This window comes from Crocodylus porosus, unplaced genomic scaffold (assembly GCF_001723895.1).
Source record: "Crocodylus porosus isolate Cpor-Errol unplaced genomic scaffold, CroPor_comp1, whole genome shotgun sequence".
Taxonomy (NCBI): domain Eukaryota; kingdom Metazoa; phylum Chordata; order Crocodylia; family Crocodylidae; genus Crocodylus; species Crocodylus porosus.
This window is the reverse complement of record NW_017728886.1, coordinates 207,154,880-207,177,497: the sequence shown is the minus strand read 5'-3', so window position 1 is coordinate 207,177,497 and position 22,618 is coordinate 207,154,880. Positions and strand designations below refer to the sequence as shown.

At 38.9% G+C, this 22,618-nt stretch overlaps 1 protein-coding gene across 1 annotated transcript in view; it reads left to right on the top strand.

Annotated features, from left to right (window-relative positions):
- The window catches only part of ASPH (aspartate beta-hydroxylase), a 167,356-nt gene that overhangs the window by 5,385 nt on the left and 139,353 nt on the right, over positions 1-22,618 (top strand). Inside the window, exons 2-3 of the mRNA XM_019543207.1 lie at positions 2,204-2,353; positions 4,852-4,920. Of these exons, the coding sequence (XP_019398752.1) occupies positions 2,204-2,353; positions 4,852-4,920 (219 nt within the window). The remainder of the gene's footprint in view (positions 1-2,203; positions 2,354-4,851; positions 4,921-22,618) is intronic.

Sequence of the window (22,618 nt, the reverse complement as noted above, 5' to 3'; positions counted from 1 at the left end):
GCCTAGGAAACAATGCAACTAACTCAGGTGAAGTAGAAGGTGTTAAATGGTATTTATGCTGGTTTTCAGGTGAAGACACCTTTTCAATCAAGTTTCATTCTTGCACTTGCAGACCAGTGGTTTTCAGCCTTTTAAAGATTCCGGGCACCCCTCCATATCTTTCCTGAAGTTAATGGCACCTATTTTTTTACTTTTTTTTTAAAAAGTGTATAAAATTAACTTGATTAGAAACACATGTTTAAAAACAAACTAGGAAAAACATGCATGAATATTAAACTGTGTTTATGATATTATAAACAGGAAGATACTTCAGATTGGCACAACTCTGGTTGAGAATAATTGCTTTGGAAAGATACTACTATCTTTTATATTATTCTGTTATCTTCAGCCCATGGGATCTGAATACCCCTTTAATCTTTAATGTATTCATCCCCAAAGTAATACTTTGAAGCAAGGTATTATGAGGCACACAGACCAAGCTTCAGAGTCCATCTTACTTAAATGGTGCAGGAGTGGGAGGGGAGAGAGTGGGGAGTTGAGGCTGGCTTCTAGCTGAGACCTCTTGCTTGACTCTTACTTTTTATACACAGCTTTGTGCATGTCCTTTCACCGCATCTGCAAGTGAACTTCAGGTCACAGAAACCTGCATTATGTATATACATATATAGCATCTACTTGTGTTAGTCTATAAGGTGCAAATCCTCCTTGCCATCTACTTGACTATGCCTATATTTGTCATAACTGTAGCCAGCCCCGGGGTCCTAAAGACAGCAAAATCTTGTCCCTAGGAATGCATTGGTTTATACTGCAGCCAGTTCCTGGCCCAGCCCTACACTGCGTCTCCTAGAGAGGCATGCAGTGTGGCAGTTTCCACTAGGAATAGGGGTGGCATGGATCTCATGGCTCCTTGATTGAGAATTACTGGTATAGACAAATCTTGTCCTTTTTATAATCATACCTTTTTTTTTTTTTTTTTTTTTAAATAATTGACAGTACCAGAAGTAATTTACAAAGTTATTTGAGCACATTGTATCACTAAAACATTGTTTTGTAGGATACTTTTATAGCATACTTTATTTACAGTCTGTAAGTATGCACACTTAATTGTTCTAATATAATAAAATCTTTTGTCTGTCTGTCCATAACGCTTTATGAGCACTGTGATTGTTTGTCTTGGCAGCCAGTCACAGTGCTGACTGAAACAACCAATCAGAGTGCTCTGCATACACGCACACATGTGCATACACACGCATGCATGCTCACATGGTGGACTGCTGCCATGACAGTGGGGACTGAGGGACTGGAGCAGGGGGGTGAGTTCATCAGTGCTGGCCTCGCCCCCCCCCCCACTCGCACCTCCTGGCCCTGCTCTTTGTAGGTAGAGGGGGGATGGCAGGGACAGACTGGCACAATGGAGTGCCACCATGACAGAGGGGACAGAGTAGAGGGAGGCAAGGCCAGCGGTGTTGGCCTCCCCCACCCCCCCCCAGCCCTGCTCCTTGGGGGGTGGTGATGGCATGTGGTGCTGGCCTGGCCCCCCCGCCACGCCGCTGGCCTCACCCCACCCTTTCTGGCCTTGCCGCTGCATCCAAGGGGTGACCTTGCCCTCTCACCCTCGGCCCTGCTTCTTGGAGGCGGCGGTGGCTCTGGCCAGCTTTGTACCTGCTGCCATGGTGGTGCTCCGCCCTGGCAGAGGGGCACACAGGATGGCAGGGACGGACTGGCATGGCGGAGCACTGCCTTGACAGGGGACGGAGCGGGGGTCGAGGCTAGCACCTGGCAGAGGGAGAGGTGGTGGAGAGGGAGGAGGGGGAAATGTTGCGTATGGCCGGACACGGACCGACAGCAGGGCAGGGCACTGAGTGTCAGTGGCCAGGTGCAAACTCCCCTCCTCCCTGTTCCTGGGAGCTGGCAGTGGCATCGGGTGGAGCAGCAAAGGTTGTGGGGGGGCCCATGGGGCTGGACATGGAGGGGACCATGCGGTGATGCACAAGGCCTGACATAGGGGCAGGTGAAGGGTGTGGGGGATGCATGGTGTTGGAGGTGGAGCAGTGGCACCCTGAGATGCTGGGAGGTAGCGCTCTGTTCTCCCCCTCCCATCATTTATGATGGGCAATTTGCTAATATGTAAATATTTATCTTCTAATAGTAATACAATATATGAACTGTTCTTTCTTTTCTTTTTCTATTTTTTTTAAAACAGAAACAAAACATGGGGGGAGTAAGAATGGAAAGAAAGAAGGCCTGTCCGGAAGCTCATTTTTCACCTGGTTTATGGTAATTGCTTTGCTTGGAGTATGGACATCAGTAGCAGTTGTTTGGTTCGAACTTATAGACTATGAAGAAGTTCTAGGTAAGAAATTTAATAATAATTTAGTACATTAAAAATACGTCATTTCTGTCATCATTCATAGAACATAAGCCTTTTCAGTTTCAGAAAGTAGAATTAATTCTTTTGTCATATTTTTATAGGTAAAATGTCACTGCTCTGGAAAATTAGTTACTGCTCCCTTGCAAATGCAGTAGCTTATTTTTAGCTGTTGTAGATGCTGAATGGTATCTGTGCATGGAAGGATGCATTTTAATATTTTGATGTATATTAGTCTTAAAATTCTTGTAGAGGAAAATTCTGACATTCAAACTTTACATATTTATTAAGAGTTGAGAAGTCCAGAAGAATGGAGACCTCAAGTGTAAATCTCAGTGCTTTGTGTCCACTGTGCTGTAGTTTGCTTGACATTAAAAACAGATTGTAACAAAGCATTTTTATTAGCAATCTTTGATATGTAAAAGATCTGAATTAAAATCTGATCAGGCTCTGTTGATGCAAATAATGGTTTTTATATTTTTACTATGCATGCAGCCAAAGCAAAGGACTTCCGTTATAACTTATCAGAGGTACTTCAAGGTAGGATACTGGGAAAACAAAATTCTTGTACTCTGTTTGGGATTAAAATAATATGCTAATTTAATTCTTCTTTACTTTTTTTAAGTGATGATAAAATAGTTACCATTCTTCTGCAGGTGGCATGAAAGACTCAGCCATTGCTTATTCCTAACTTATCTTTGTGTTCTTTCAGACGATGCAATTCTTCTTGTTGGCTGAATAGTAAAATTATGTGCTCTGTTTAACCTTAGCCTCAAAGTTAACAACAATTCCATAGATTGTATTGTTTTAGCACAATGGTAATGGCTTATTACACATTTTGGACCTGTCCCTGGAATTCTGCTTCTACCAAACTTTCTAAACTGTAATTATGTCAACACACAAAAAAGCTTTTCCATAAGAGTCATATTCTGAAAGGAACAATTAAGTGGTTAATCTTTAAAAATCCATCCCACCACCAAAAAAATGGCAGTAATTGTTATATGGCTGTTGTGCCACTGAAGTTCCTGCCTCCACAATAAGTGATCATATGATATGGTTACAACTGTAGGAACCTCAAGGTTACGCAGTTCTTGTACCTGATTCTATAATGTTCAGAGGCAGGCTTGCTTTTGCCCGGATCTTGAGCTATATCAAAAACTAATTTAAAAGCCTGCTAGTTCATTTTGCGATTCCAGGGTACAGCAAATTATAGATGCTATAGTTCTTTGTTACATTAGCTGTTGTAAGAAACAGTATGTATTCTTGTGGATTCCTTTTAGGGCTAGTAGAGCAACTGTAACAGAAGTAAATGATAAACAAGATATCAAATGTTTTGGGTGCCTGTCCAGATTTTACTGTGTAAAAATAGCTTTGCTTTTGGCAATTCTTGCCGTGGTTAGTAATAGATGTTTAGATTCACCAATGCTTACATGAGGTTTAGTATATGTTTTTATGCCATTTCTGGGAAACACGTTTCTTCTGTTCCACGTATCCAGAGCATAGGTGCCATTTTTTGTGACAGAAAAGTATTTACAATGGTACACTATGAAAACTGAAAGCATTTGGTGATCATTTGTTTGCTTATTGTACAGCTAGTTTATCTGAGTACATTGAACTCAGATTAAAAAGTAGTTGCATATTGAAGTGTGTACAGGCAGTCCTCGAACTTATGACACAATTGGTTCCTGAAAACTGCATCTTAAGTCGAAATGTAACTTGGAACTGATTTTTCCCATAAGAAACAATGTTATAAACGGGGTTTGGTTCTTGAACCAAGGCCCAATACCTTATTTTCACAAAAAATAACCCATAAATTTGTACTCAGTCAATTATAGATGAGTAATATAGCTGCATTAATGTATTTATATTGTAATTAGAAATCACATTGATTTAGAAGGACTTCTTTGAGGTGACTTTGCTGGACTTTTTGAAGGGCTCTTGGTTGGTCTTTTTGAAGGGCTTGTGGCTGGAGACTTCTCAGGAGTCTTAGTTGCAGGTTTTTCTGGAGTCTTGGCTGCTTTCTTAAAGAAAGCATCCAAGGAAGCTTGAACAGATGTTTTCCAGGGAGATGGGTGATGCAGTGAACATGTTCACTGCCATGGCATCGTATCAGATCAAGCATTGTAAAGTCAAAACTGCCATCAGAAAGTTGAAACAGGGTGTTAATTTATAGATGACCTAAATGCGAAATGTTGTAACTCGAAACATTGTAAATCGAGGACTGCCTGTACTTGCTTTCTGTGTTTTGGAAAGAATAAATAAATTGTTCACTGAAAGAAGTCTGCCTGCATTTAAGTACACTTGATATTTAGACAACTTGTAACTGAACTAGGAATGTCTTTTAAGGTATTCTAAATGACCTAAAATTATGTTAAATAATGAAGATGGAGTAATTTAAAACTACGTATATTGCATATTGAGTACATAAAAATGAAAGCATTTTTTAAAATTCTTTTCTTTCTACTACTCTTGTGTGTTTTTAGGCAAGCTTGGGATATATGATGCAGATGGAGATGGAGATTTTGATGTGGAAGATGCAAAAGTTTTGTTAGGCAAGTACAAAACACATTTTGAAAAATCCATGTAACAGTTTTTATGCTTCAGGTTCCTTAATTTGTCATATAGTATTAAATGATTAAATCAGAAGGTAAGAAAATGCCCTAAACATGGAATTCTTTGCGTGAAAACTGCAAGTACTGTTGCAAGGTAGGTGGAATTATTTAGTACTCGACGTAACATGCACTTATTAACTGTACCTAGAATGCATCTTTAAAAATTTCTTTGGGTAAGGTGGGTCATTTCATAAGGTGTTTACAATATTGGAGCATAGTTCAAAAAAACATGCCAGGTCAATTGTAAATGAGGTTGTGGTAGAAATAATTAAATTCTAATATAATAAAAGCCTTTGTCTCTGTCTGTCTGTCTGTTCATAACTCTTTGTGAGCACTCTAATTTGTTGTCTCGGCAGCCAATATAATGCTGACTGAAACAACCAGTCAGAATGGTCTGCACAGACCGACAGACACGGTGGAGTGCCGCCATGACAATGGGGACTGAGGGGCTAGAGTGGGGGGGGACAGGGCTGGCCTCATGCCCCTCCCTTCCCCCCCCCTCTTCCTTGGAGGCAGAGGGGGTCAGCAGGGACAGATTGGCACCCCCACCAGCCCTCCTCCTTGAAGGCAGCGGTGGTGCAGGGTGCTGGTGGGACAGTGCTGGCATCAGCCCCTCCTCCCCCCCAGTCTGGCCTCACTGCTGCATCCAAGGGGTGGCCTCAATTCCCACCCCCCCAGCCCCATTCGTCCAAGGGTATGGTGGGGACAGGCTAGCATGATGGAATACCGCAATGACAGAGGGGATGGAGCGAGTGGGCAAGGCCAGCACTGCATCACCAGCGCCCTGAACTGCCACCACCTCCAAGGAGCAGGACTGGGGGGAGGCAGACCACCCTTGGATGTGTCAGCAGTGCAGAGTGCTGGTGGCTGGGATGGTGGGGCAAGCTTCCGCCCCCCTGCTCCTGCGAGGCAGCAGCAATGTGGGATGGTGGGTAATGGCGCTTTGTCCCTGCCTTCCCCTTGGCAGGGAGGGGAGGCAGCATGGAAGAGAGGAGGAAGAGGAGGGAGAAAGGAGAGCAAGACAGGGAATTGGGGGGGGAGTTCCGGTGGCAGCACCCCCCAGCCACCGCAGCCCAGCCCCAGCAACAGCAGAGAGTGGGAGGTGGTGGAGAGGGAGGGGCGGCAGGGAACAGGGGGATATGCTTGCAGAAGGACATGGACTGGCGGCAGTGCGGGTTACTGGGTGTTGGTGGCCACCACAGTGTGCAAGCTTCCGCCACCCGTTCCTGGGAGCTGCAGGGGGTGGAGGGGTGCATGGGACTGCACTGGGAGTGGCAGAGGGTGGGGGCCTCATGGGGCCAGATGTTAGGGGGTGGTGAGGTGTATGGGGCTGGAGATGGAGCAGTGACAGTTCTGTCCCCATCCACGTTCTCCACCTGTCATTTGTGACAGGCAATTCACTAATCTTTATATAAATGTTTTTCTACATGTTAAATATATTCTTTACATTTTATTTTCTGCTTCCCTCTGCCTTTTTTTGGCCCTTCAATGTTCTGCTTCATTTCCCTTTGTAATATAAGGGATGACTGAGGCATCCTTTGCAGACTACCAACTCTTATTACTTTTGTTCCTGAAGAGTAACATCCTTTTTCCTTGCTTGGAATCTTAAGGGAGACATTTCTTAAATGTAAATTTTAAGATACTTTTTATCTTTACTTTTAAGATACCCACAGATCTGGGTACAGCAGTTAACTACCAAGGTGAGAGTGCCATCTTGAGCACTTTTTGTTCAGCCTTTGGACAGATGCTTCTTAAATAGCTGAAATTTAAATTCATAGTGGGCTTTGCCTTTTTCATTCTTTGGATTTGTTCAGGTGAACCCACTTGGGATCCTAGGAATATATATTAACTTAAAAAAGCCCAAAACATTAAAGAGCTTGGGCAGCTCTCAGGGGTAAACTGTGTTAATCTCTCTTATAACTCCCTTCCTGCTAATATAGTGCTGGTCCTTATTGACTTCTCTCTTTTTATTTTGTAAAGAAAAGCCGAGTTGAGGGGAATGAGAAGCAGTGTTATTAATAAAAAGGTGACTTGCAGCTGAAATTGGAGGGAAGTGGTGCTGGCTTCTACCCTGGGGGTCTTTAAGAGGAGGCTTGATGCCTACCTAACTGGGATCATTTGAGCCCACTTTTTTCTCCTGCCCTGGCAGGGGGTCGGACTTGAAGATCTATAAGGTCCCTTCCGACCCTACTTCTATGATTCTATGGAGGGAAAATAATTTTAGGTGTTCTTAACTGGGGACTTTCCAGCTTTGCATTATCAGTTGTTCAAAGTCATCAAATGGAGATGAAAAAAACACCAAATCATATCTGTGCAATGTCCAGAGTTGCATCTTAATGGTGCAGTAATGCAAGACATTGCATGTTGATACTATATTTTACTGTGGTATCAGGTCAGTGTGCATGCTCTTTAAATGTCTGTTTAATGCTGTCTTCCCCCATTTCTGTTCATCTGAAGAGGTAGGCAGGTAGCTTTGTTTTTCAGTTTGCTTGTTTATAGTATATATGTGCTGCTATGTATGTGAAGAACTGAGATTACAGTTGCATTCGTGATGCTGAATGTCAGGTAGAGCAAGAAGTATTCTAATCTTGTCTCTAGTGGTCTGTCACATTAGAGCTGTAAATTGAGAGCTAACACTGAAATACATGTTTAAGACAAGAAGTGCAAAAGTTAACTCAGAATAAATTATCATGATCTTTTCTCCTGTAATTCTTCTTCAAACCTGTACCTTCTTGGTGCTGTATAGGAAGGAATAAATAGTTTTCATACTGTTGTATTTCATGTCAGTCTTTGTGACTGCAGAGCTGGTAGTCAAAAATATGTACTGCTCTTTGTTACATCTTTGATTATATGGAACTTGATATGATTGGGTATTCTGCCAGTACTCTGACCATGTTTCTATAATAAATTTGCCTTCCCATGTATTGAAATACATGTTTCCGCAAATGTAACATAAAAGGTCACACATTAAGGAGCTACCGTACTTCAAAACTAGTGTTTTAAGATTTGGCTTTTTCATACATTCTGTAAAACAGGGAAAAAATACCTAACTGGTTTTAAAAACATTTTTGGTGCAGACCACTGCAAGCATTTGATCAATAAAAATCTTTTCAGGTGATTAATCCATAATTTAATTTAGTTTCAGCTAAGAAAACAAAATAAAAAAAACACAACAGGAAAAACCAAGCAAGCTGCTGGTTCTAACTGTGTAGTGTAATTCAAAAGTGTCAGACTTACCCTGGGTCAGATCTGGACCATAGGGTGCTGCTCCTGGACTGTATCTGCAGGGCCAGAGGCTACAACAGTGACTGGTTTGGGAGCAGTGGCAGGATCAAGCGGCTGGGCTGTCAGCACAGCTCTTGCTCTCCTCCCTGCCGTTGATAGCGTGTCTGGCAGGTCCCAGAGGTCCTGAATTTTGTGGTAGGCCCTCTAGCCATGACTGTAACTTCCTGTATCCCCAGTGAACCAGATAAAATGGCTCTGTGGGCTGGATGGAGCCCACAGGTTGTATTGTTTGACACCCTGGTATAATTTATATAACACCGTTAACTGTATAATATTATATGTATTCAGCATAGTCTGCAAAAATTAGAAGATGTGACTTTCTCCTGAGGAATTTGCAATTAAATAAATCATTAAAAAAAGGAAAATATGCTATAAAGGCTGCAGTCCTCATCTCTTGGAACTTAACTTTCTAAATATTTGTGTGCTTAGAATGCATTTTGAATGACTTCTGTTAGAAAAAGATACTATTTTTATGCTGATGTTAAAAAATTGATGCTAAAGGACATTGATTTTAATGGGAGTACATTATTAAAAGACTTTTGGTGCTTATTTAATGCTTTGTCAGGAATGAGAACTTTACTGTTTAATCCTAATAAATTATCATTCACTTTTTTTTTCTTTTCTTTAGCTAGTTTTTAAAGCTAGAGAGATACTACTGTACTTTAAAATCTCCAACATTCAGATCTTCTATTTGTAGCACCATAAATAATATCTCCCTTTTGGATAGGGCAGGATCTATATCTAAAAAATAAATTAATTAATGTTTTGTTCTAATTATAAAAATAATTATAAATACAAATTTCAATTTTAGAAATAGTGTGGATTTTCAGGATGTTAACATATAAAAATTAATGATTTAACATACCATATTTTCTGCAGTGTTTCAACAAACTGTGTTAAGTGGAGAACGGCTATCAATTTCAGTTTTTTGGACTGTTTTTTGGTCTTTTCTTTCTCCCATTGAAGTTAACAGAAATTTGAGCATTGACTTCAATGGGAACAAGATTAGGCATCCAGAGGCATCTCTAATAGGGTGTGTGCCCTGAGCAACTGTGGGCTCTGGCTTTGAGTTTTCATCTGTGTCCCAGGGGGTGGAGGCAAGGGGGGTCTGGGGTCTCAGAGCTGTGGACTTTTGCAGTATGGAGAGGGCAGAAGAGCTGGGGGTCTTTAGGGTCCCGGCAGCTACGGGGAAAGTGTCCCTCAGCTAAGGCGTTTAGCCTCTTACCGGCCATCTCTCTCACTCTCTGCAGACACTGTTGAGTGCGTGTTGAGTTGAAGGTAGAAAACTTCTAATTTGCTAATGGGAGGGCAGTGGAGAGCACTGCCAGGCTATGCAGCCACAGCCAGTAGTGACAACCATTCTGGAGCTTCCCTACCTTTGTTCTGGCATCCCTCTTAATTAGTGTTGGGTCTTATGCCTCCTTCCCCTCCCCCCCATTGTTATGCTACCCTGGGCATCTGTGTAATAACCTCCATACTTTTCAAGCAACATTCTGCATGAACGGCTAACTCTTAGTTTTTGTTTTGGGGGAAAGTTATTTCTTAAGCTGAAGTAATATATGGACATTTAAGTTGTCGGTCACTAAGCATATGCTTCTTTCATGGCAATGGTATCTAGAAGGCCTTTTTTTTGTTTTGTTTTCAGTGTTTGCTAACCATTGAAAGGCGCCTAGAATGTTTAGTAGAAGAAAAAATATTTCTAATGGCCTTACTGTTAGTTGGTGAATCATTGGGATTTCATGGTTATGAGCGGGAGCATCATTTGGGTCTCAACATCCAGTCTTAAAAATAGATTAAGATGCATTTCGGGAGTTTGTGTAGGTATTGGGAATAGTGTGTTTGGTCAGTGGAATGGGCTTGTGGGATTACCTGGGCCACCTTTTTCACTCCTCAGAGATAAGTAACCCTGCTGTGTTTAACTTAAACTACTTAACTGCCCTCTGGTGTAACTGGTTGCTCAATGAAGTGGTAGCAGCTTCTTGGGTGCAGACAGAATTTACATTTGTTTTATTATTGCTCCCCTGAAAGTGCTCTACAGCTATGCTGTGATGCATGTGCATGGGCGCAGAGCACTTTTAAAGTGGCTGATTGTGTGACAAATTTTAATCCTCATCAAATGAGGGATCAGATGAAAGCACTCCTTTTGGAGTACCTTGGGGAACTTGTGTTCTCTAGGATTAATTTGTAGCGTGATCTGGGTCTGTTTGCAAGGGTGTGGGGAGGGGAATGAGCTTCTGGCTGAGGTTTGTGTGACTTGAGCTGGAGGGAGGGTGTAGGGGGATTAGAGCCTCCCTGCCTCGCCCCCATCCCCGTCCTCCCCTCCAGCTCGGGCTGGGCAAACCCCATCCAGGAGCTCATTCCCTTTCCTTTCTCTCTTCCTGCAGACAGCCCTGGAGCTGGGAAGTCGGGTGGTAGGGGGTGAGGCTGGGTGGAAAAGGCAACTCCTCAGGCTCCTGTAGGTAGACTCCTTGGGCTCCTGTAGGCAGGCTCTATTTCCCCACCCCCCCAACAGGTGAAAGGCTTGGGTTGTGGTGGGGGGCACTCTAACTCATGGCACTTTACATAAAGCACCATGAGTTAGAGTGGGGGCCTGCATGTCTGTCAGCGGCCCTTGATTGTTCACTTGTGGTTGCAGACACTCTGATTTATAGGATAGCCAGGCTTGAGTAGGTGCTAGCAAAGGTGTACGTATTAAATGCATGCTGTTTCAGAATTAAATAGCAAACACACTTAATACATTTTAGTGGTGCTTTTAGCATTATAAATCAATAGGATTTGGCAAATGGCGTGTACTTTTTGCATGATTTAAATAGCTGTCTATGTTACTTGTAGGAGTCTTAGGTTTCTTGCACTGTATAAGAAAGTGTAAGAGGGTTGCTCTAATTTAGGCTGAACTATGTGTATAATAATTTGCATGAGAAGTTTTCCTATATACCTGTGTTTATTTAAAATACCTTATTTACATTATATTTGTGCTGGACTTAATAAATAGTTATGAAGGGGAAAGAACATTAGATTTTTTTTTTCAGTTTTGTTTCTCAGTGGTGGTGTGATTTCCAGTCTGTTTCTTTGGAGTGGAACAGTTTCCTGAGCTGCTTTTGAACAATCATTGGTTAAAGATTCTTCCCCATCTGCGTACCCATGTTACTTTGGAAGGAGATTAGTTTTGTGGAGAGAAGTTAAGGTAGTTCTGGGAATTCCTTTATCATGACAGGTGTAACTTATTGCTCTCATTAGCTGAAGGTAGAGAATTGGTTCCATTTGAACTTCAGAGACACGAACATATTTTGCGTTCAGCAATGCCTATTGCATAAGCAACCTTAAAAGTATTTTTTGTGTTCTACAGCAGTTTAGTAAGACCCTGAGAAATTCCTCAAGATTTAACCTTGTTCCTGAAGTTCTAGTGAGTGTCACCCTTGTAATACCTGCAAATGGATTGGTGAGAGAGTCTTCTTTGTGGCTCTTTGGAGTCATTTGGAGCGATTACCTCTATAGCCTGGTCACACATTCGTTGTTAGAAATTAGACTTTCAAGGCTTTAAACATGTTTTGTGTTGTCCTTCAGTTACTCACTTTTTAATGGGGCAGATCTAAACATAACATTCTCAGGGGAAAAATCCAGCATAACAGCCAGCTATCTAAATGAGGAATGCCAGTCGGACTAGGAAAGAAAGAAGACTTCATTTAGAATCACTGCAAGTACACCTTCTTAGAAGACTGCAATATAATCAAGTTTCTGGAACTTCAAGGTTACAGGAAAATCCTATCAATGTTGAGTTTTATGGTCATCATAGAGTATTTTGTTTTCATACAAAGTGAGGGAAATGAGGGCATGAGGGGAAACTGTGGCTGCATCCAGATAAGCGCGATTGTGTGGTCTGCAGCGCCACATACCACATGCTCAGTTGTTCTCCATGTTGTAAGAGAGCAGCGCAGAGGGTTTTTTTGGCCCCTGGATGTCCAGGGGCTAGAAAACCCATGGGGAAAAAGAAGCAGAATGGTGCATGCAGCAGCAGCGTGCACTGCTCAAGAGCTGGAGCCTGGCTGTCTGGAGCCATACTCCATGGCTGGCTAGAGTGATACAGCTGCAGAACCAGGAGGCCACCAGGACCCCAGATAAGGTTACTGGGGCCAGCCCAGTGTTGGCCCCAGCCTCTCTTACCTGACCTAGAGTAACTTGCCGCGTGCCAGAGTGCACATGGCATGGGTGATCCCCAGGTAAAACTAGCGGTGGCACAAGGTACGCCACTGCTAGTTGTCCTCAAGGAAACACATGCCCACGCACATCTGGACACTGCCCATGTTAGTAAATCTGAACCATAACAGTAGAATAAAGAGCAATATCCTAATTTTGTAAGCCAACAAAATCCTTTCCATCTCGGTTGCATCCATTGACAAACTTATTTGCAGCTCAGCTGTGTAGGGAAGCCTCATGATTCTTCTGTTAGTATTGTGTTTTCAGGTATAGAAAAATCATATGGGAATATTCTCTTTTTTTTTCCTTGAAGAGACAGTTGTAGAAGAGGGTATACTTTCCCTTATTTATTCATTTAGGATACCAAATGTATATAAAAATGTAACCATGAGAAAAAAACACACTTTTACAGTATATAGCTCGCTAGTTAGTGAAGTCCATGGTTTCCTAGACTGGTATTTTGATTTCTCCTGATGTGCTAGCTTTATTTCGTCAAGGACTACTGACTCTCATCATGGTCTTATTGACTGAAACTCACCTAGAAGTTATGTAGAAGTAAAGCAGCAAAATACTCTAACATAGTTTTCCCCAAAATAAAACATTTCTGCCTAAAAATGGAGAACAACTCCTGTTGCTTTACCCTACAGAAGTATCTGGTTGACTTTACTTTCTGGTGCTCTAGTAAAAGCTCCAATTCTTTTATTTTTTTATTTTTTTTTTAGTCCAAGAAAATTTTAATTAGAACAACTCTTAGATTATTTTTATAAAGATTGTAAGTCTTTGTTTCTTGACAGTTCAGGTTTTTGTGCTTCATAGAGGCGCACTTAAGCGTTTTGTGCCTTGGGCAAAACTCCCATATGGTTTGGCTTGGAGGGGGTTCCAAGCACTGGAGAGTGCAGGGTGGGAGGTTAGGAGAAGGGAACTCTTACCTGCTTTGGGGTCTCAGACCCCTTCTCTTCTCCCTCTGCTCCTGTGTCCCCACACTTGGCTACTGCTGGTAGGTAGAGCAGGGCTTCTATTGCAAAGACTCGTGACGGGGTACTATTCTAGTGCCCCTTCAAAGTCAGTGGCTGGGGCTGGTGCCTGTTTGGCTCTTGCCCCATCAGTTAAGCTACTGCTTTGACAGAATTAGGATATCAAACTAAGAATGCATGCTGTTGCTTCCTCATGTGCCCTGTTTTATAGAAGGAGTTACCCAAAATATGCCTCTTTCTTGACAGTACAATATCAGAGAATTCTAGCTTGTTTTCCAAAAGCTTTTAGGATTACTTTCTTCGGTCCTTCTGTATCTCCCTCCCTTTATAATCGCCTTTTTTTTTTTCTTTCACTGTTTCTTTACCTCTAAAAATTTTACCAAGAAGGGTCACTGAGATGGGAATTCCTCTGTATCATCTGTATTTCTCTGGTGAGGCCTTCCATAGATTGAATCCAGACTACAACATTGAATCCAGACTACAACACTAAAATAACTATAGGGTTTTTTTGTTTTACTTAAGTGGGTCAGTGTTTTGCTTCTTCGTTTAAGACCTCTGAAGCAAATTGGAATGGTAGCTACATGAAGTTAAGGCTATAAAATGTGTTTTCTCGTAGAATTAAATTATAAAGGAAATTGGAGGGGGACATAAGAATACCTCACTGCCTAGTGAAAATAAATGGGTTAATAAACGGTCAGAACAATGGATACCCATTATAAATTAAAATTACAAGCAATTAAGGACATTTTATGTTTCAGCTGCCTGTCTGAGAAACTTCTTGACATGCACAACTCTGTTTAAAACAAACAGTGTTCTGATCTCTTACCTCTAAATTTGACTACCTTAAAAAATTGAATTTGATTGTTCTAATTAAAAGAAGACTTTTAAGATGCAGAACCTACTTTAACAATAAATGCTGCAAACGGCAAGCTAAGCATAGAGGTTCAATCTGTTTCCAGGAAGGAAGTAGTGAAAGAGGAGCCCAATCTACTATCCTATCTAAAATACTTACAGGTTTCACATGTCCAAATTTTAATTTACTTCTTTGCAGGTTGAAACTTTCTTAACCTTTCTACTTCTAATTAGCATTCCTGTAAAAACTGCTGTCTGTGATGCGAGATATCTTTCATAGATCCTTCTTTTACAGTTTCCTCTTTCCACCTAACTGCTCTCCTTTTTTTCTCTTTCTCTCTTTCCTCTATTCTTGTGTAGGCCTGACCAAAGATGGCAGTAATGAAAATATTGATTCCCTTGAGGAAGTCCTTAATATTTTAGCAGAGGAAAGTTCTGATTGGTTTTATGGCTTCCTCTCATTTCTCTATGATGTATTGACTCCTTTTGAAATACTAGAAGAAGAAGAGAGCGAAGCTGCAGATGATGTTGATGGTACGTCACAGAATGAAGGGGTTCAGGGAAAAAAGACTTGTGTTATTTTGGATTTACAGAACCAGTGACTAAGGGACTAATTTTACTAGCTTTTGAAAATGTCCATGCAAATGTCAGTCTTGATATGACAGGGCTTTATAGCAGTGGGGAAAACACCCAGGATGGACACAATAAATATCAACTAAAACCAGCTAGTTTCACTAGTTGAAAAGCCTTTCAGTAAGTTGTTTTCACAGGGAAATTAACGGTACACAATTGTGTAATTATGTCTAGACTAAAAATGTGTCTGCAGTTGTTTAGTTGGTTTCTGAATGGCTTTGCTTCAAATTGTGCATTTCGTGCACTAAACTTGGCAAACTAACTGTAGTAAACTATACTGTTAACCCTATAAATGTTTATCTTTCTAACAAGCATTAATTGAGGTATTTTGTAATGGGCTTGATTACAAAATATTCTGGCATGATAGCATTATGTAAATATATATTTGTGTGTTAACCCTTAATATAGTTATTATACAAATAATTATCTTGTGGAATAATATACGAATAATTTTAGTTTTTGAGAATTAATTTTGTGATTTTTCTGATTCCCAGATGCATTCTTTTTACTAGCTTAATTTGAAGCACTGTATTAATAATGGTGCTTGCAAAATATACAAAAAACATTGTTTTTAGATCAGTTAACATACTTATTGTATTCAGGAACTAGCATGTCAATGTTTTTTCCCACTGATTGTCTTATTTGAAAAAAAAATTCAGTCTTATTTTTTATATAGAAAAATACTACACCCTAAGGGCTGTTCTGATTTATTTTCACAAGTTTTTTTTTAAGTGGGCCTTCTATGAAAGTGGGAAATTGTGAATATGTATTTCTTATGTAATGCTGAATATATTAAAGATTAATCCATACAAAATAGGATTTAATGTCTTTTTTCTGTTACTAAATTGAACAAGCTGACACACATTTCACAAGGGTTAATCCTTTGTGTAAAATTCTCTAACACATTTGGCATATGTGAATTTTTTCTTATGATGAAGTTAGTTGCACAGAGAAGCTAATTTCTATTGGTGGTAGTCAGTTTGTATGTTGACTTATTTTAATGTGCAAATGACAGTTCTTTTGGTATTTTAAGATTGAAAATAGCACAAACACTTTGTTCATATCTTCTTTTTTTAGTCATGTTTAATTTTGTAATAATATCCATTATAAAGTTTACATTCCAGGGTTTTAACTTTATTATATTACATGTGATCCTTCATGTACTTAATTTTAAATCAATTTTGACTTATATTGGCATGGCTTGGCAGTTTTTAAAGCTACATAAATACTATTGTAACCCAGACAACATTTGTACCTGATTCAAAATCAAACTTTGTTGGACCTAAGATATGTGTATTTGGGTTACTTTTTCTCCAAAAAACTTAAAAATTGTGAAAAAGGTATAGAAAGTTTGTTGCAGAAACTTTACTACTCAAGATTTTTTTTTTGCAGGGTTGAGACCCATACACATCAGACATGCTGTAGGAATTCTTGTTACCATTTCTGTGTAGTCAAGAAAGTATTAACATAATGCCGCATGAGAGAACCATCTAATCCTATAGAGCATGGTAGCATGAGCATTTTGTAAAGATATTTTTAAAGAGCTAGTTTTACTAGACTAACTAGATTATATTAATTTTCTAATCCTAGGAGAGCATGTAGTTTGCACCTGTGGGTTTCCTCTTACTTAAGTTTCAGTAAACATTTAATAGAATATTTGGCAAACAAAATTAAGATTAACTTTAATTTGGGCACCTTTTAATAGAGTGCAGCATGGTCATTGATACAAAAGTTTAGTGCCTTTAATTTGATTTACTTTTGTGTCCTAATCTCTTTTTTTGAAAAATGGGAACAGCAAGTTTCTTTGTGCAGCATTTTGAGGTCTATGGAAAAAAAAGTGTTATATAGTTAGTACAAAAAGCTATGTAACATTGAGGATCTGTATAGTCGCTGTTCTGATTGTGACATAGTTCTTAATGGTCCAAAAAAGGATCAATAGCATAGTAGTGTGCATAATCCTAAAGTATAAAATGAAAACATATGCATAATACATAGAGATAGAAATAACAAATAGATTCAAGTTGGGGAATGCAAGTTAATTGATTGGGGAAAAGATCCAGGAAAACAGATAGCATTTGAAGTATGAGACGTGCTAGAGTGAACCTGTTTCAGACTGAGTCTAGTCCTATATATGAGGATTTCCTGCACTGATGAAGGGGGTGATAGAATATCTCTTCATGACTTAGTGAACACTGATTTGAAATACTATATTCCATCCTCAGTGCTTCAGTAAAAGGAAAACGTTGAAAGAAAAAAACATTGTTTAGAATCTAGGGCTAGGGTCAGAAATTGTGCATAAACTGGTATAAGTGATCATAAAGTAGTTCAAATCTGTAACACAACAGAAGTTCAGTGCACATAAAACACTTTCAAAATGGTTAAAATCCGGTTTAGGATAAACCTGAATGGATGTAGTATCAGATTTAACTGATTTAGGTTAAATCAGGTTTTTGAACGTCTGTCCCAGATCCCTTCTAGATTCAAATTAATTCACATTCCCCCAGCTTCCCAGGAAGCTTTGCACCTCCCCTGCATGTTGGGTGGGTTAGTCTTGGCCCAGGTTGTCTCTACTAGACCAAAAGGGGGCGTGCTCTAGTGCACCCTGGCTTCTGGCTCGGGCTACTTCAGGCATGTGGCTGCATTTCTGGAATCAAAGGTGAATCTGTTCACTGGCTCATTGGTTAAATCTATGGAAATTAGACTAACCTGTGAAGATTGAATCAGTTCAGCCTCTGGCTTTTTGACTGTCTCTATTTAGCTTAGATGGCTAAGTTTATTATGAATGGCTGAAATAGACCATAGGTAGCCTGAAATAATGGATAAACTGTGAGGGAAGGTATAGAATAACTCTTTAGAATAACTAGAAAGGTATAAGCACTAAGAAGATATTTACAAAGGGTAGTCCAGTGGAGTTTAGTCAAAAGTAGGAACATGAAATGTTATTACATAAAATTCCAATTTCAGTATCAATGTTTTCTAAAAATTGCTTAAGTATGTGCAGAGTTATTCAAAGAAAGTTGTAGAAGTGAAGACATTTAGAACAAAATAAGACAAAATGGTAGACAATATCTTAGAAAATAAAGGATATGCCTAGATTATCTGACCTCCTAGAATTTTTCCTTTTCTAGAATAGGTTTTACAGAAGTGCATGCCATTGGCCTCTGTCCCTGCTGAAGTTTCCCTTTGAAAAAAGTGGGAACAGTGTTAAGTTTTATGGTGAACAGTTTTAAAAAATCTTATACCTAAAATGTAGGGTGTAACTCAGTTTAATTGCACTGAATTTTGTTAATAGTTTTCTGACAGTACAAGAGAATTAGGTATTGGGTGTCCTAGTATGATTTAGTGAGATTAACTATGCTTTTCACATTCATTGTTTTTAAAAGGTACCTAAATTACCCCAAAAAGTTTAATATGAAAGAGCTGGCTGATAAGCAAGAAACAAACTCAGTTATGTCATATTTTAGGAGTCATGATCTTGCTTGTACTTAAGTAAAGTATGCTTCAAAGCATGTATTCAGAATAAAGGAGTAAAAGGAAACTTCAAGTCTAAATTTTCAGTCCCCATTGTAGCTTAATTCAGTTTTAAAAAATATTGGGTAAACCAGTGTTATTTTGAGCTAAATAAATAGAAATGTGCAAAATGTTGAGTATCTCAAGTGTAATGCGATGAAGTAAGAATATGTAGTTAGTGAGGTACATATAAAGCTCAATGATACAATTTTTTAAATTTGTTTTGTAATTAAAGGTTAACAGAAGCCTGTGTAGTAATCCTTCTAATCTGTACCATGTTGATTTCAAATGCAAGTTTGTGGCTAGATGTTTTCCATTATGCTACACTTCTGATGGCCTCCTTACTTCTTACAGGGTTATTTTTAGTAAAGTTTTTTACAGAGTTGCTTTTTTTTAAAACCACTAAAACATTTATTTGATAATATAATTAATGATTTCTTTGAGACCCACAGTGTGTCTGGGATGTGCCATCCTCTATGATCTACTTCCCTCTAATTTTTTTTTAAGATACACCATTACATGCACACTTCAAAAATTAAGTGCAGACACTTAGTTTAATGAGCTGGCTCTGGAACTCTTATTTCTTATGGGCTTTTTAACAGAAATCTTAATTGTATGTAGGAAGTATAGAGAAATACACTGTAATTTCTTTATAGGAAAAAGATTCATTTTCTCTCGCTTTCAATTTTTTTTGTTTACCCAAATGTCTGGTTAATGTAAATTAGTAAAACAGTGGAATTATGAAAATGCCTAACATTTAATATACCTATTTAAAATTATTAAAATCCGCTTGTTGATCTCTTGGTGCTAGGAACATACTTTTTTTTTTTTTTGCATAAGCCTTTGCATGCTTTGTTTTGGTACTAATGTAAATGAATTATAGAAAATAATGCTGCTTTTATTTCCCTGTAAAAATTATAATGGTTGAAAATATATATACACACACACATATGGCTGAACCCCAGATTTCTGTGACCACCTTCAACAGTATTTAATGTGAAAATAATTAGGTAGCGTTATGTTTAGAATATCCAGTATCATATATATTTGAATTGAATACAGTGAATCAAAAATTATTTGTATATCTTGTGAGATTACTATTGCATCTTTTTTTTAGTTTTTCTATATCTAAAGTAACTTTAAAAAAATTTTGCTCTTGAAAAATGTTTCAAGGGCAGTGAATGATAAGACATCATCTTTAGCTTCTGCAGTGTGTTAATTTTGTATCATTTGTTAGTCTCCAGTGATTTATTTTAGCAGAAATTAAAATCTGGTAATAGATCTTCATTTAGCTTAAAATTAGGTGAGAGAGAAAGAGAGAGGGGAAGGAGACACTGAAGGGCTGACGAACTTTCTTTGTGGTCCACTGTACTGAAATGGTAGATTAGAACAAATCCATAGTGTACACATTTTTAATTAAAAAAAAAAAGGACTTGAGACTGAGGTTCAGATCAGTCTGCACTGATTTATTATCTTATTCCCTAGCCATCCATCAAGGCATCAGTTGAACTAAATAATGAACGTCAAGGTCCTGCTCCACTACTGTCTCACTTGAGTGTCAAGAATGGTTCCTCTTCCATGATAAGTTTAAAAAACAACCCCTTATTCTCAGAGAGTAGATCATCTTCTCTAGTAAAATGTATTTTTTCCCAAATATTCCTCAGTTCTAAAAGGTTTACCAGATTATAGCTCAGTAGCCTTTTGAACAGAAACCCTGATCAGAAGTGCTTTTCCTCTGACTCAGTTCTTCCTTCCCTACTTATATAAGCAGGCAAGCTGAGAGTCTTGGCAGCAGTCTAACGTGAGTATGACTTGTCAGCAGTATCTTCAATCTTCTGTTGCACTAGCTATGCAAAAGAATTTGTAATTTACATTTGGGAGTATGGGAGGGATTTCTTCCTAGGCTCCAATTTGCTCAGCAACCCGAAGCATATTCTCAAACTTTTACCAGATAAAAAGAATCCAACTTAAGGTAAGTGGCCACTGACTTTCTCTAGGCAAACCGTTTTGGTTCAGCAGAAGACCGTTATTCAAATGTAGTGTATTGTAGCTGTAAAAATAAACATGTACATCAAAATAAAAAAGACTTAGTTTTCTCTCTCCTGTGGTGATTCTTTGGCATAGAGATGTATCTTGTCACTTGTTCCAGATTTGATGAATTCATAATAGGATGATCAGTTTTGTGCATTTGTTTTCCAGGTTCTATGATATGAACACCTTCTTCTGTTACTTCTCTGGTAGAAATAACCTTTTATATATAGATTTAAATATGGAACATTTCGGCAATGTTTTGGTGGTGGATTAGCATGAACTTTTTTTGTGTTTTTATCTAATAGAGTTTTGTGGGGCGTGGCAACATATTTCTGGATTTCTGTTCCTGGAAAACTTTGGAATTTGAAAATGTGGTCTTTGAAGTTGTTTTATTCTCCTACTCTTGTGTACCTTTGTGCAGAATTACAATAACAAATAACATTTAATATTGCTAAAGAATTTGAGGTGACACCTTCTAAAATTTCATAGAATAACTGTAGTTTAGCATTAATATCTTAAACTCAGAATTTTGACTTGTGGGAAAACAGTAGATTTTTGGTCAGTAACTAGCCATTTTTAAATTTACATTATAGTTGTAAATTAAGCAGGGTGGGGAATAATCTCTGGATTCTATGCAAGGTTAAATCATACTGGCTTTTTTCAAGCAGACTTCCCTAGTTTCTTTAAAAACCTTTGATATTTTATGGCTTGTTGTACATTTGTTTTTTAAAAGTTAAAAAAAATACTGTTCTTCTTTAATCTGCTGCTGGTTTGGTAGACCAGCCTTAAATGCCTTAAAATACAACAGACAAAACTGAAGCAGCAACCTTTTTATATTTGTGCTGAGGTTGATTAGACTGATGTTTAGATGCAGTTTATAAGCATACTTGTCACTGTGACTTCCACTACAATTAAATTCAGTGAGAAATGTATACTTCATAAAATTTGCATTTTTTTGACAAATTTCAAGTGGAAATCTCAGATATTTATATTGTTTTAATAGTTTTTTTAATCTTAAAATTGCAATAATGGCTGAGATTTCTTACTTGGGTTTTACTACATGAAGCTTTATTAATAAAAAGAAAATAAAGGGAAATCTTACTTGATTTTGTCATGTGAGTGGTATACATTTTGTGCACTTTTGTAAGATTAAAAGTATCAGTTAAGAACGTGTAAGCTAACTAACCTCAGGCATTATGAAAAAAGATATTTCATTTGACACAATGTGTTCTTTTGCATAATTTAGTTTGCAGCTTCATCTGAAGAATTGCACGTGTTTCTAGATCTTGGTAAATTTTGAGATGTATTCATTACATATGATGTGATACTAATTGCTGGGTGCATCTACATATGGGTTTTACTGTGGAGTAGACTAATTGGTTCCGCAGTAAAGTGTTACAGTCTACACGTGTGCCAGTATTAGGGTGCAGTAAATTAACTCTACCATAAGGTACAACTGTCAGGGAAAGTGTTATCTTATGGTAGAATCATTAAGTACAATCAAATGCATATGTAGACAGTGACCACCAGCCGCAAATTGCACCCCTTTAGCCCAACAAGGCAGTGGCCAGACCCCTGGCTCCTGCCAGCACCTCCACCTCTCACCTCTGCCACCTGGAACCTGCTACCAGTCCACGGCTCCTCTGTTCCAGCTCAGATTGCTGCTGTCCTGGGTGCACATGTAGATGCTGTGGCCAGGCACAGTGTACTCTGGCTCAAATGGCTCCAAAGTTTATTGAGTTATGTTAATTCCACTTTTAGATGCACCCACTGACAATCAACAAATGCGAAGCTTTTCTTCATTGTTATAAACGCATGAAACTTGATAGTTCTACTTAGGTAGCAAGAGAAGATCCTCATGTAGTTGAAATATCGCTAATTGCTAATTAGTATGTTAGTTTATCATTATTCTAAGTGCTGTTGAATTATTTCTAGTTAGCGGGTAGCCTTTCCTGAAAAATACAGCTGTAATGCATTGAACCAAAGAGGCCTACCAGGTTTTACTGAAATAATAATTAAGCACGGTAGTTTTATTTTGTTCGCAACAATTATTTCACAGATTTCATAGACATCAGGGCTGGAAGGGACCTCGGGAGATCATCGAGTCCAGCCCCCTGCCCAAAGGGCAGGAAGTCAGCTGGGGTCATAGGATCCCAGCA